Source organism: Galeopterus variegatus, unplaced genomic scaffold (assembly GCF_000696425.1).
Source record: "Galeopterus variegatus unplaced genomic scaffold, G_variegatus-3.0.2 Scaffold1239, whole genome shotgun sequence".
Taxonomy (NCBI): Eukaryota; Metazoa; Chordata; class Mammalia; order Dermoptera; family Cynocephalidae; genus Galeopterus; species Galeopterus variegatus.
This window is the reverse complement of record NW_007727350.1, coordinates 205,755-219,270: the sequence shown is the minus strand read 5'-3', so window position 1 is coordinate 219,270 and position 13,516 is coordinate 205,755. Positions and strand designations below refer to the sequence as shown.

The 13,516-nt window shown below is 57.3% G+C and overlaps 1 protein-coding gene across 3 annotated transcripts in view; it reads left to right on the top strand.

Annotated features, from left to right (window-relative positions):
- Positions 1–13,516, top strand: part of SYT7 (synaptotagmin VII) — a 60,388-nt gene that overhangs the window by 42,690 nt on the left and 4,182 nt on the right. For all 3 annotated transcript variants that reach the window (XM_008575797.1, XM_008575796.1, XM_008575794.1), the window contains 5 exons: positions 3,404–3,539; positions 7,866–8,136; positions 11,399–11,568; positions 12,013–12,127; positions 12,626–12,825. In XM_008575797.1, coding sequence (XP_008574019.1) covers positions 3,404–3,539; positions 7,866–8,136; positions 11,399–11,568; positions 12,013–12,127; positions 12,626–12,825 — 892 coding nt within the window. The remainder of the gene's footprint in view (positions 1–3,403; positions 3,540–7,865; positions 8,137–11,398; positions 11,569–12,012; positions 12,128–12,625; positions 12,826–13,516) is intronic.

Below are 13,516 nucleotides of genomic sequence, written 5' to 3'. Positions count from 1 at the left end.
TCACCCTCCCATCCCTTCATTACATCAGCGTGTCCCCTGCCTTCCTGGGAAAGGTGGGTGTGGAGGTGGAGGTCGTGGGCACTCACCACCACCCTGCCTGACCTTCCGAGTGGACACATGCCATTTCCACCTGGTCATGCCCACCCATCCTGGCAGCTCATTTCTCATATTACATCAGCGTGTCCCCTGCCTTCCTGGGAAAGGTGGGTGTGGAGGTGGAGGTCGTGGGCCCTCACCACCACCCTGCCTGACCTTCCGAGTGGACACATGCCATTTCCACCTGGTCATGCCCACCCATCCTGGCAGCTCATTTCTCATGGCCACTGGGCTGTTTCCCACCGTGCGGGGGTCTAGACTCAAGTGCTTCCTTCCCAGCAGACTTCCCCATCCCCAAACTTGGCATTGGCACCACCCACCAGACCCCAGGCACCTTAGGGATCCGCCAATCTGGGCTCCCAGACTCTCAGGCCTTGCAACGGTGACCTTGGGGCAGCTGTCCCTTCCCTTCCTCTTTAGCTCTTAACCAGACCCCAGGCACCTTAGGGATCCGCCAATCTGGGCTCCCAGACTCTCAGGCCTTGCAATGGTGACCTTGGGGCAGCTGTCCCTTCCCTTCCTCTTTAGCTCTTACCTTTAGACACAGGGTCTGGCCCTCTGCCCCAGTCCCACCCTTCCCACCCCAGATGAACCCTGGCCAGATGTTCCTGGAGGCCCATGGCTATTGTTGGGGAGGCCATTCAACCCCCTTGGACTGTTAGCAACAGGCCGTGGGTGACGGCCCCGTTAGGAGAATGTCCACTGCAGGTCCCCAGGAGGGTGCGAGTGTGTTCAATAGGCAACAAGGAGGGGAGGATCAGCCACTGCCTCTGGTCCCCATGATTTGTGGCTGCCCTGAAGCCTCCCACCCAGACTTCCCCAGGACTTCAGAATGCTCTTAGGCCAGGAGGGAGGAAGGCCAGGGCGGCCCTGCTGCAGGCCCTGCTGTGCCCATTCCACCCGCTCCCATGGCCCCCGCGCCCACCCCACCCCATGCTCTGAGCCATCCTGTTGTCATCGCTTCTTGGGATCCAAATGGTTTCCACCGCGGCCCCACCCCCACCCCGCGTGGGGGGCGGGACCAGCCCACCCCATTGCTGTCCTTGCCCCGAAGCCACCATGTCCCTTCTGTCCCGGTGTGTGTCCCCGCCTCCTCTCTGCCTCTCCTGTTGGCCGCCTCGCTCCTCCTTGTCCCCTCGTCCACCCGGCAGCCTTCACACGTCTCTGACTAACCTTTCTCGGCCTCTCTTTCTCTGTTTCTGTCTCCTTCCTCCCATCTGCTCCTCACAGGGATGTCCCTGGGCCGCTGACGGGCCCCTCGGCCTCTCCCCTGCCTCTCTGTGCCTCTCATCTGTCTCTCTGTCCTGTGACCTCCGACAGCTTCAGTGGCGCTGACCATCTTTCCCAGGCTGCTTTGCAGCTGTGCTGACACTGTGGCGTGGCCAAAATAACTCGACTTTCTCATACCTTCAGCAGTCAATCTCACGCTCTCTCCTCCTCTCCTGCTCTATTTTTAACCTGACTTTACCTCTCCAGCTATTTCGGTCTCCTCTTCCTCCCTGTGCTGTCTGCGTGAGCACGTGTCCACGTGTGTGTGTCCGTGTGTGTGCGTGGCCGCGTGTGGGCCCACCTGTGTGTACTGCTGGGTCGGTGCCTCCGGGAGGGGGCGCCCCAGCGTGTCGCCAGGCGGGGTGGGGCATTTGTGTGTTGCCAAGGCAAGGCCAGGTTTTCACAGCAGGTGCATCATGCATCTGATCATCAGGGTGTCTGTCTCTAAAACTGCTCCCAGCTTTTCTGTGTCACTTTGTCCCAATTCACGTGTACACCCTGGCATGCCTGGGTCCTCCCATCTAGGGAGATCTAAGTGATGGGGAGATCTAAGCGTGCTCATCATGGCTGCTCTGGTTTACCTGCCTGTCACCTGTGCCGTTCTCTCCGTGTTTCCTTGGCTGTCTGTTGGGCTTGTGTGCGTGTGTGCATGTGTGCGTGTGTGTGTGTGCGCGCACACGTGTATGTGCATGCACATGCACCCTGCTGTGGGATCCTAGTGTCCCCCTCCAGGGCCTGGCATATTCTGTGCATGTCTGTGCCTGTCGTGGCTGCCTGTGTGCTGGCGGCTGGTCTGCACCAGAGGGCCGTGGCTTGTGTCCAGTCTCTGTGGTTCCGAGTCTGTGGCTCTGTGCTCTCCAAGCTGTTCTCTTTTAGCCTGTCCCAAGCCTCATGCTGTCAGTCCCCTGTCTCCTTCTCACTGCCTCCTCCACCTCTCTTCCTCCTCATGGGACATTCCAGTCTGGTCCCTGGGCAGGCTTTTAGTGCCCTTGACCTGAGCCCCAGGTGAACGGAGCCTGGGCTCACCACCCAGCCACTGGGCCAGAGAGCCCAGCTTCCTGGGAACAGCACAGAGTCGGGTGCAGACAGGGCTTCTCAGTGTGCCTGGCTCTGTGACCCCTGGTGAGAACCTTATCAAATGTGCACTCTTCAGAGTGGGAGAAGGGTAAGGACTGGGGAGCAAGGGGGTGTAGATGTGTCCTCTCCAATATGTGGCTATTAAACCTAAATTAGTTTACATTAAATAAAATACAAAATTCAGCCCTCAGCCACACTGGCTATGTTGCAGAGGCTCCGTAGCCAGCTGAGGTTCGCGGGTGCTGCACCAGACAGTGCAGATATAGAACACTTCTGCCATTGTATAAAGTTTTGATGGACAGAGCTGGTGGGCAGTGGTCCTGAGCTGACCTGGTCAGTTGGGTCTGAAAGGTGGGGAGAGCGCCTATATGCTCTCCCCGAACCTGAGCAAACCCAGGGGGGGCCTCTGGGAGACAGACACTCCAGGTGTGTTTGCAGAGGGCAGTGACGCAGAGGGCACCTGGACACACCACCTGGAGCCTCCCTGAGCAGCATGGTGGCCGCTCAGCACTTGGTGACTGAGAGAGTAAAGCCTCGGTTCTTTTCCCAGCTCTTGCCAAACCCTGGACACACCACCCAGAGCCCCCCACCCCCCAGGCTGGGGGCAGGCAGGATGGAGAAGGCCTCTGGGGAGCAAGCTCTGATACCACCCACGCAAGCCAGTGATTGGAGGCTGTGGGTTTTCTGGGAAACAGGAAGAGTAGGAGGACCCCACAAAATAGCCCCTGCAGGGTTAGTTAAGCCAGAGTCACCTGGGGAAGAGGCTGCCAGGAGGACGGGCCCTGAGCGCCAGTCTCTAGGGGAAAACACATCCCCTGTGAACAAGAGCACTGCCCTGCCAGGCTACAGGAGGTGGCAGCTGCTTGGGTCCTCAGAGAAGGTCCTGCTGCCACTCAGGCCCATGGTTCCCAGCCCAGCCTACCTGCCAGCCCATGCTCATTTGGACTCCCCCCACCCACAGGTTGCCTGCAGGAGGGAAGGCGGTGAACACAGCCCCAGTGCCGGGCCAGACACCCCATGATGAGTCTGACCGCCGGACCGAGCCACGCTCCTCCGTCTCGGACCTTGTCAACTCCCTCACCAGCGAGATGCTCATGGTGAGAAGGGGGGAGGCCTGTGCCCCACGGAGCAGCTGGGCGTGGAGAGGGTGTGTGTGGACATTGGTAGTGGCATGGGAGTGGTCCTCTCAGGAAGGGAGACCAGGTCAGAGAGCCAGGCCCCGCATAGTGGCCGCTCAGCACTGGGTGACTGAGGGGATAAGGCCTGGGTTCTTTTCCCAGCTCTTTTGCCAGAATGTCCTTTCTGTGCCTCAGTTTCTCATTTGTCAAGTGAGAATATGAATGCCCATCCTCCTTTGTTCCCTTTCTGGATTGAGAAGGCCCTAAGAAAACCTGCTCATGCGAGATGGTTTTATGGTCCTAGAAGGAAAGGCTGGTGGGCAGAGGACGTGGGGCAGAAGGCATCCCCTACCTTGGAGTGGCGCCCCCTTGAATGGAGGTCTGGGATGGAGCTCCCAACTCAGTAGGTTTCATATCCCCACACCAGCAACCTCCCCACCCCACCATTGCTGGAGGGCCCAGAGGACAGGAGAGCAGGAGCTGGCTGGTCCTGATTCCTTGCAGGGGACAGCTGTGCCCGGTGCTCCTGCCACACCCACGCCCTCCAGCCCTGAAGGATACTGATTCCAGGTGGTTTCCCCGAGGCACGAGTTGTGGCTTCACATGGCGCCCCCTGGTGGCAACAATGAATCACAGCCACTTGCCCCAACTGTACTTTCCAAAGAGCCCCTGGAGGGGCCAGAGCCCCAGAGGGAGGACGCGGTGATTGTGCAGCCGGAGATTTGCAGGCAGGAATCTGCTAAAGGTCTGGCAGCTCAGAAGTCCCCGGAAGGCTTGAGGAGGGCATGAGGCTGGGAACCCAGCACCTGCTCTGTCCCTACTAGATATGACCCAGGACAAGTCATTTCCATGGTCCCCCTTCCTCCTGTTGAGAGAGGAGAGTGGGCTTGGGAAGCTCTGAGGTCCTCACCAGGGCTGACATCATTCAATTTAGAATTCCCTCGCCCACTACCTTTACACCACAGCCCCCACCCTCCAAGGCCCCAGAGACTCCAGGGCCTGCAGGCCCCACCCTCTGCCATTCAGGGTTTCAGCCAGCTCTAACTATCCATCCACACTGCCTCTTTCTAGCCTATATTTTTCAAATTGTTATATGCACACTGGGGAATCTTGTTAAAATGCAGATTCCCAGGCTGCGGGCCTTAAATGGGGACCAGGAGTCTGCATTTTTCTTGGATCTGGATTAGAGCATCAGATTTTCCGCATCCCAGATCTGGTTGCCTTGGGACTCCCCACTTCTCCCCTTCTGCCCCCACCCCCAGGTCCCTGCATGCCTGGCCCTCCACTACTCTCTCTTCTATCTGCACATCCTCCTCACCCACCCCCGACCCCCCCTGTAGGCCAGCCCTGGACATCCTCTCTTTTGGATGGGTCATCACCATGGCCCACCCTGCCTCCCTGCACAGCCCCTTAATTGGTTACAGTTTCCCAGTAGCCAAGTTCCCAGAAGGGACGGCCCTTTCCCAGCCAGCTTGCCTGACCCTTGCTGCCCCCAGGGAGGGGCCTGACTGCTGCAGCCAGCGGAAGGAAGTGCAGGCCTATCTCCCACTCATGCGCTCAGCGGATGCTCGGGGGTGGGCAGGCAGAGTCTAATTGCCCAGTCCTATGCCAAAGCTGGATCACTGACATTAACAGTGATGATAAAAATAAGCAGGGCAGAATAAACTCACCGTGACCTGGACCTGTTGGGAGATCTAGACTCCAAGTTGTAGAAGCTGGGGGTCAGGAGACAGCAGTCAGGCACCCAGAGCTGGCCAGAGGAGGGACTGAGGGGAGGGGGTGTCCCAGAGGAGGCTGGGCCACACTGTATCCGAGGCCTTTCCACCCTGGCACAGGAGCTGGCTTGATGCTTTTTGAGGCTCACTTCTACTGGGACAGGGGCTCAGGCAGCACCTCCCCTGGGGCTGTGGTGGGAGTGGCCAGACTGGTTGCCATGGAGATGGCTCTGGGAACTGCCCCAGTTGGTTAATCAGGGCTCAGGGCTGTGACTTAGGAAGTCTGGGAGTGGGCGCAGAGCCTCTGCCCCCTTCCCAGGTGAGGCCCACCTGGCCAGCCCAGGCCTCCCCCAGACCACCCTGTTTGGGGGCCAAGAGTCAAGTGACCAGAGGGACCTCAAGTGAGGCTGGGGCCATCTGGGCTCTATCACCAGTGACTCCACCCCAACTGTAGAAGGAACAGGGAGAGGCATGTGGTCTTTGCTGGCACTGCCTACTCATGGCATGCCTAGGCTCTCAGTCCCAAGCCAGTGGGCCAGGCCATGGAGCAGGACCGTGGAAGGGATATAGGCCCATTTAACCCTCCCAGGAACCCTACACAGTAGGTCTCAGGGTCCCCATTCTGCAGGCGCAAAGGGACTGGGGCTGGTATGAGCAGAGGGAAAGAGCATCAGGAAACCGCAGGCTCTGGGTAGGGAATCCTGGGATGGAACTTCTAGGTCTTGTGGATTGGGGAAGGGGCAGGGGCTGGAGGGACTCTGTTCCACTGTGCAGGAGAGCAGGGGAAGCAGCTCAGCATGCCCCTCCCCAAGGGGACCAGGTTAAAGCCCCAGACACTGGATCTGAGTGTGAGAGTGAGGGACAGGTAGAAGGGGGCTCAGGATTGCTGGGTACTGACCCAGGTTCGAGTTCTGTCCTAGGCTGTCGGTGCTCCAAACCCAAATTGGAGCACTGTAGCACCTGCCCTGTTGGGATGTCATGAGGAGTAAATGAGGTCAAAGCATGTGGCACAGGGCAGGGCCTGGCACGTGGCAGGTGCCAGCCAATACGTGGCAGTTACGATTATCAGTGTGATTTGGATGCCTTTCACCTGGCCCCAGCGAGTCTTTGCTGGCTTGGGTGGGGGGATATGTCACCATTGCCCTGGGGTATGGGCCTGCTTTGGTGGGAAGAGCAGGCTTTCAAGTCAGAGAGGATCCCTACTGCTGTGCACTCTTGGACATGTGACTTAACCTCTCTGAGCCAGTCTCCTCAGCTGGAGGGAGGTGACAACTGCCTCGCCTGGCTATTGTCGGGATTCAGTAAGAAGGTGATGTAAGAGTCTTCTGCCATGGTAGGTGTGGACTATATGCATTATTTTTATGTGTGTTATTTAGTATTTCAGAGCCTGGGCTGCCTCTCCTGGATGAAGGAGGGGCACAGAGAGGGTTTCTGCAGGGGAAGTGGGGAGGGAAGTCAGGGACACAGTTTTGTGTTAACTGTGGTACCTGGGTTCCTTCCCAGCTCTCATCCAATCACCAGGGGGGCTTATAGAGGTGGCGATGGCTGGGCCACACGGACCCTCTGACTGGTCTGTTAGGGGGGAGTCTGGGGCTGGGCACAGGTGGCTGGAGGGTGGCTGGAGGTTCTAAAACCTCCCCAGGTACTTCTCCCAGTGGGGAACTGCAGTTTCAGACACTTGTCTGGGAGACTCTCCCTATCTGCTTCCTATTTTTCAATGTCAGGATGGGAATGTGACACCCACCCCACCCTCCATGTGACTATCCATTTCAGGGTTAGCCCAAGTGCCCACCCTGAGCACAGCCTTCCCTTCCAGCAGTCCTCGGCCCCAGGTGCTAAGTTCAGTAACCTGAAGCGCCTTGTAAACATCACGGAGGCCCAGGCCACCCAGCTCCATCCCATCAGACTGCCTGGGACAGGGCCTGGGGAGTCTTTATTTTGGTGTCCCTGGTGATTCTGCCTTACACAAATAGACGTTGCCCCTGAAAACTCACCTCTCTCATTCTGTAAGTCACATCATCCCCAGCACCCTGGACAGTCCCAAAGAAATAGTGTGGTAAAGTCTTGCGATGTGAACAGTCTCCCGCACTGGTTTTGCAGCCCGGGTGTGTGTTGGTGTCTGTGGGAGGGTGAAAGGTGGGAGAGCTCAGGGTCCCCAGCATACTCTTGGGCAGTGGGGGCTAGAGGAGGTGGCGGCAGCCTGTGCAGGAGCTCAAGGCAGGGGGCAGGGGGCAGAGCCAGGGCAGTGAAGCCAGGCTGAGGCTGGGGAGCGTGCTGTCATGCCCACTGCCCTGGGGTTCAGGAGATGGGGCTGCCCCAGCTGTGCTTGTCCTTCATTCCCTCCCTCCCTGTGAGACCCTGGTCGAGGGACTTGCCCTCTGGGCCTGAGCATCCTCCACTGACTGTGAATGTGGGACGGGCCGCCACCACTGCCTGACCAGCCCCATGTTGTGACCAGCAGGAGAGGGCAGCTATCAGCAGCTGGACCAGCTGCAGCCCAGGGCAGCCTCTCAACCATGCCGGGCCACGAGGGGAGGGTTGTGGGGGCAGTAGAGTTTTACCCAACCCTGCCGGCCTCTCCCTGCCCCAGCTCTCCCCAGGCTCCGAGGAGGACGAGGCCCACGAGGGCTGCAGCCGAGAGAACCTGGGCCGGATCCAGTTCAGCGTCGGCTACAACTTCCAGGAGTCCACGCTCACCGTGAAGATCATGAAGGCCCAGGAGCTGCCGGCCAAGGACTTCAGCGGCACCAGCGACCCCTTTGTCAAGATCTACCTGCTGCCAGACAAGAAGCACAAGCTGGAGACCAAGGTGAAGCGAAAGAACCTGAACCCCCACTGGAACGAGACCTTCCTCTTTGAAGGTGAGGCTGGGTCCCCTCCTCACCCATGGTCACCTCTCACCCTCTGCCATCTGTTCACCCAACCACACACAGTAGCCACCTGTGCAGATGCATGTGCAAACACATACCCACAGGCACACAAATGCACCAGCTCACATGGAAGCAGACACACGTGTGCACACCTGCATGTGCGCACACGTACAGACATGCACACGCATGCACAGGCACAGGTCTTGGTCCGGTTAACCTGATACATTTTGTGTCTAGCTGGGATCAGGTCTCAGGATCCCAGTGGAACCAGCATCACAGCCAGAGGCTGAGGGGGAAAGCTGGGCCACCGCCTGGGGTTTCAGCCCAGACACAGTACTCCTCCTGAGGAGGGCAGGAGGGAGGGAGGCACCCATAGCAGTCAGCGGTGGAGCACCCGGGACAACCAGAGAATAGTGGTTAAGAGCTGCCTGCGTTTGAATCCCAGCTCTGCCACTTACTAGGTGTGTGAACTTGGGCGAGTTCCTGAGCCTCTCTGCCTTGGTTTCCTCATCGATAAAATAGAGATTGTGATTGTGAGGATTAAACAAATTAGTACATTGTAAAATCACTTAAAACAGTGCCTGACACCCAGAAAATGCTGGATGCCAGTTTGTTAAACACAGTCTGTCTGTTGCTCTTCTCTGACTCCTCCCCTGCATGGGACAGGAACAAATGTCCTTGAAGGCCCGTTTTTATCTCTTATCTCTGAGGATTCAAGGTAACCAGGAAGCTGGGCGTGTAATTAGGGGGCAATTTCTCTCCCTGAGCCTTTGGGTGCCAGAACCCCACTTAGAGCAGTGATAACCCTTTCCTGGCAGCTCAGTTCAACCAGTGAGAATAAATCCTGTGATTCCAACTGCCTGGTGCCCTGGCTTTCTAGAACCTTCAGCGTGCACCCTAGAGACTTCTCCATCTAGTGCCCCACATGCTCAGCACCCCACCCGTTCTGCAAGGTGATATCCAGCTCACCCACTAAGTAAGTCATTGCGGGTGAGCAGCGGACACCCATGTGTTTCTGGACCCCCTCCTTCCCAGGTCAGCATGGGGGCCAGTTTAGAGGTGGCACAACCAGAGAGAGGCCCCAATCCCCAGGTCCCTTCTGCAAACATTGAGCCAGCATCAGCTCGGAGCTGGGCACTCTCCAGGGTACTGGGCGTGCAGAAAAGAATGAAGCAATGTTATGGCCCCCCTGGACTAGTGGAGGACATCGATGTGCAGATAACTAAGCCATACACAGCATGGCAGGTGCTGTGGGAACCCAGTATGAGCTCCCCTTGGTGGTACTGAAGAAACTTTCCCGGAAGAGGGGTCACTCAGGATGGGTTCTGATGGAAGAGTAAGTTTTCCAGATAGGAGACTGCCTCCTCTGGTGTTGAAGAGAGCTGACTCAGGTGCAGGGACCTCTTGGGGACTCCAGCATTCCCAGCACTCTTGTTCTCATGCGCTTCAACTGAATGGATGCCAAGGGTCACCTGAGCAAGGCCCCTAGGGGACTCAGATGAGCAAGACACAGCTTCTCCCTCAGTATGAGGAAAGGGATCCTGAACGAGTTCTGAGGATTTCCTCTTCCAGCTCGCCTGCTCCTGGCAGAGGCTGCTCTGTGTTTCCAGCATCTCTGGGTGAAGGTACCACAATCCTCAGGAGCTCTTCCCTTCCTCTTCTCCACCTGTCAGGATGAAGCATTAGGTGTCCTCTCCTCCCTGCTGACACCCAGGTTTAGGATCTCATCACCTCCAGGCTGGCCTGTGCCCCCAGCACCTCCCGATGACTCCAGCTTCAGACCGTCCCTGGCCTCCCTCTGACCTTAGTCCAGCTCAGCACATTCCTGCTGCTCCATCAGACCCCTTCACTGTCATCTATTCATTTGTTCAATGATTTATTCACTTAACAAATATTTACTGAGTCCTGCCACATGCCAGAAACTGTGTTAGACACTGGGATCCAGCGGTTGATGATAGAGATGGCTTCCTGGAAACCCTAGCCCAGTGGGAGGTCAGACAGTAACCAAGGAAATGGATCAAGCTCTATCATAGCTTGGGATTCACTAGAGCATGGAACAGGGGATCCCACCCCATCAGGGAAGTCAGGAAAGAAAGCAGAGACCTGAAAGGTGAGAATAAGTGGGGAGTGGGCCATGTTGGGGGCCAGCATGTGCCAGGCCCTGAGGCAGGAAGAGCCGGGGCATCGAAGGGCCAGGAAGGAGGCTGGTGTGGCTGGAACCCAGTCACTGAGTGAACAGCGTTCACAAGACAAGCAGGGAGAGGACAGCCAAGCCAAACTGTGGAAGGACTGGAAGCCAAGGTAGAGTGCCGGCTTTTATTCTAAGTGCACTGAGAACCATTGAAAGGCTTTAAGCAGGAGAGTGTCATGATGTGATTTCTATTTTTAAAGATCACTCTGGCGGCTCTGTTGAGAATGGACTGTAGAAGAGAGTGTGGAAGTGGGGAGGGCTGTCTGTGCAAGAGGTGCCGGTGGCTTGGACAAGGGAGGTGGCAGTGGAGGGGGAGCTGCTGCAGGAGGAACAGGACAGGCTGGTGCATCGGAAGGAGGCGAAGGGGAAAGGTGGGGTCCTGGGACCCTCGTCCACTCCTGTTTCTACGCCTTTGCCGTTTCCCTCCGCCCTGAATCCTCCCAGGGCTGCTTTCTGGCAGCCGTGGCCACCTCAGGCACAGCCACTTGCCCACACTTGTCTCAGGACGATTGGCAGTGGCTGCCCAGAGAGCAAGGGGGCCACTGCCCAGCCACCGAGATGGACACAGGATGAGTCCATGAATGGATGGTCCCAGTTCTGCTCTATGTTAGCGCAGCCGTGGCCACCTCAGGCACAGCCACTTGCCCACACTTGTCTCAGGACGATTGGCAGTGCCTGCCCAGAGAGCAAGGGGGCCACTGCCCAGCCACCGAGATGGACACAGGATGAGTCCATGAATGGATGGTCCCAGTTCTGCTCTATGTTAGCTGTGGGACTTTGGGCAAGTAATTGAAGCCATCTGAGCCTCAGTTTCCTCATCTGTAAAGTGGACAAGATGCCATCTCTGTGGAGAATTATTGAGGGCTTCACATGAAACGATGACAGTTCTTGCTGGCACTTCAGTGAGGTCTGGTTGCAATTGGGTGTTGCCTGCTGGCCTAGGTGGGGTGGCAGCAACAGGGCACAAGACCAGACTCCTCGTCCTCTCAGGGCCTTCCTTCCTTCCCGGGCCCTGTAGGGCCCCTCTGTCCTGCTGACCACCTGTGCTTGTCTGTCCCCCAGGTTTTCCCTATGAGAAGGTGGTGCAGAGGGTCCTCTACCTCCAGGTCCTGGACTATGACCGCTTCAGCCGCAATGACCCCATCGGGGAGGTGTCCATCCCCCTCAACAAGGTGGACCTGACCCAGATGCAGACCTTCTGGAAGGATCTGAAGCCATGCAGCGATGGGAGTGTAAGGCCTCCTGGCATTCTCTGGCTGGAGGGGCTGGCGGGTCAGGGCTGGCAGGTCTGGGCCTAGTCCCTTGTCAGCCTCAGGAGTGTCAGGAGCTCCCATGGGTGGTCTGAGTGCCAGTGCCTGGTACTTGGGGCACTCATCTGAGTTGTGAGAAAGAACCTGGGGCTCTATTCAGGGAGCAGGGGCCCTGGGTGGGGGTGTGGCGAACAGACCAGCTAGGTGAGGGGAGACAGTGTGACAGAGATGACAGACAGAGGGAACAGGTAAACACCCAGGTCACACAGAGGGTAACTGGTGGCAGGTAGGCCAACTGGAGAGTCTCCAGGCTTTCCTCTCCCTGGTCCCCACACCCCTCCTGTTGTCCCTTTCAAGGGAGCTGAGGGGAGCAGCCCCATGCCCCTCCCTGTGACCCAGCCTCACCCCTCCCCTTGTCCCACCCAGGGGAGCCGAGGGGAGCTGCTCTTGTCTCTCTGCTACAACCCCTCTGCCAACTCCATCATCGTGAACATCATCAAAGCCCGGAACCTCAAAGCCATGGACATCGGGGGCACATCAGGTGCTGGGCTCCTCACAGCAGAGGACGGGCGGGCTGGGGAGGTTCTGGGGACATGTGGGTCATGCTGGATGTGGACAGCAGAGTCTGTGGTGTGGCCCTCACCCCTGAGCCCATGCACCCTGACCTCTGGTCCCAACTCCTCTACCCTAGAGACCTTGGTGGCCCCCTTTGGAGCACCCCCAGGGTCAGCATCATCTTGGACTCTGTCCTTCTCAGAATCCAGAAGAAAGGGAATTGTGGGGACCCCTGAGTTCTAGCCCCAGCTCCAACACTACTTGTCTGTGACTTTGGGCAAGACCTGGCTTCTCTAAGTGATGGCTAAGGACCAACTGCAGACTCCCCCAGATCCCTCTTGTTCTTGCTTGGGTCTTTTTCACCCTCTGTGGAAAGCATAGAGCCCCTCCTGCCTCGGCTGCCACACCTGGAAGCGGAAAGGGAGCCTAGGAAGTCCCCCACACACACACTGTCCCTCCAACCCTTTCCCTGTTCCTGCCCCAGACCCCTACGTGAAGGTGTGGCTGATGTACAAGGACAAGCGGGTGGAGAAAAAGAAGACGGTGACAATGAAGAGGAACTTGAACCCCATCTTCAATGAGTCTTTCGCCTTCGATATCCCCACGGAGAAGCTGAGGGAGACGACCATCGTCATCACTGTCATGGACAAGGACAAGCTCAGCCGCAACGATGTCATTGGCAAGGTAGGGACGAGGCAGGCAGGATGCCGCACACAGCTGGTGCCCAATGAGGGTCTGTTCTTTAAAAGAAGCAGGATAGTGGCTGAGCACGGGGCCAGATGCCAGGAGAGACTGGGGTCAGTCCTTTCCCCCTTGGGCCTCCGTTTCTTCATCTGAAAAATGAGGGGATTGGATGAGACCCTCCCTAAGGTTCCTCCCCTGAGTGTCCTCACTTAGGTCGATTATATTAAGACAAACCATTGGAAGGGCAGGGAAAGAAGGAAGTGGGAGAGAGAAGTGCCCTGGGTCCCTAAAGGAAGGTTTTCTGGGCAGGACTCTCAGACAAGCTAAGGGCCTTGGAGCATTATTACCCAGGGTCCCATCTGCACAGGGCAAGCTGTGTGGGGCAGTGTCTGGAGCTGCAGCCAGACTTCAAAGACCTAACTTCAGTTCTCACCTCCTTTGCCAGTGAGCAGCTGTGTGACTCTGGGCAAGTCACTTGGCCTCTCTGAGTTTCAATGTCCTTATCTATAAAATGGAGCTACTAATACCACCCCTACAGAACTTCACAGGGTGGTGTAAGAATTGCCTGAGATACATGGACATTCTCCTTGTAGAAGGACCTCTTCTTATCACATTTTTTTTTAAAGACCAGTAAGGGAATCTTAACCCTTGACTTGGTGTTGCCAGCACCATGCTCACCTAGTGAGCAACC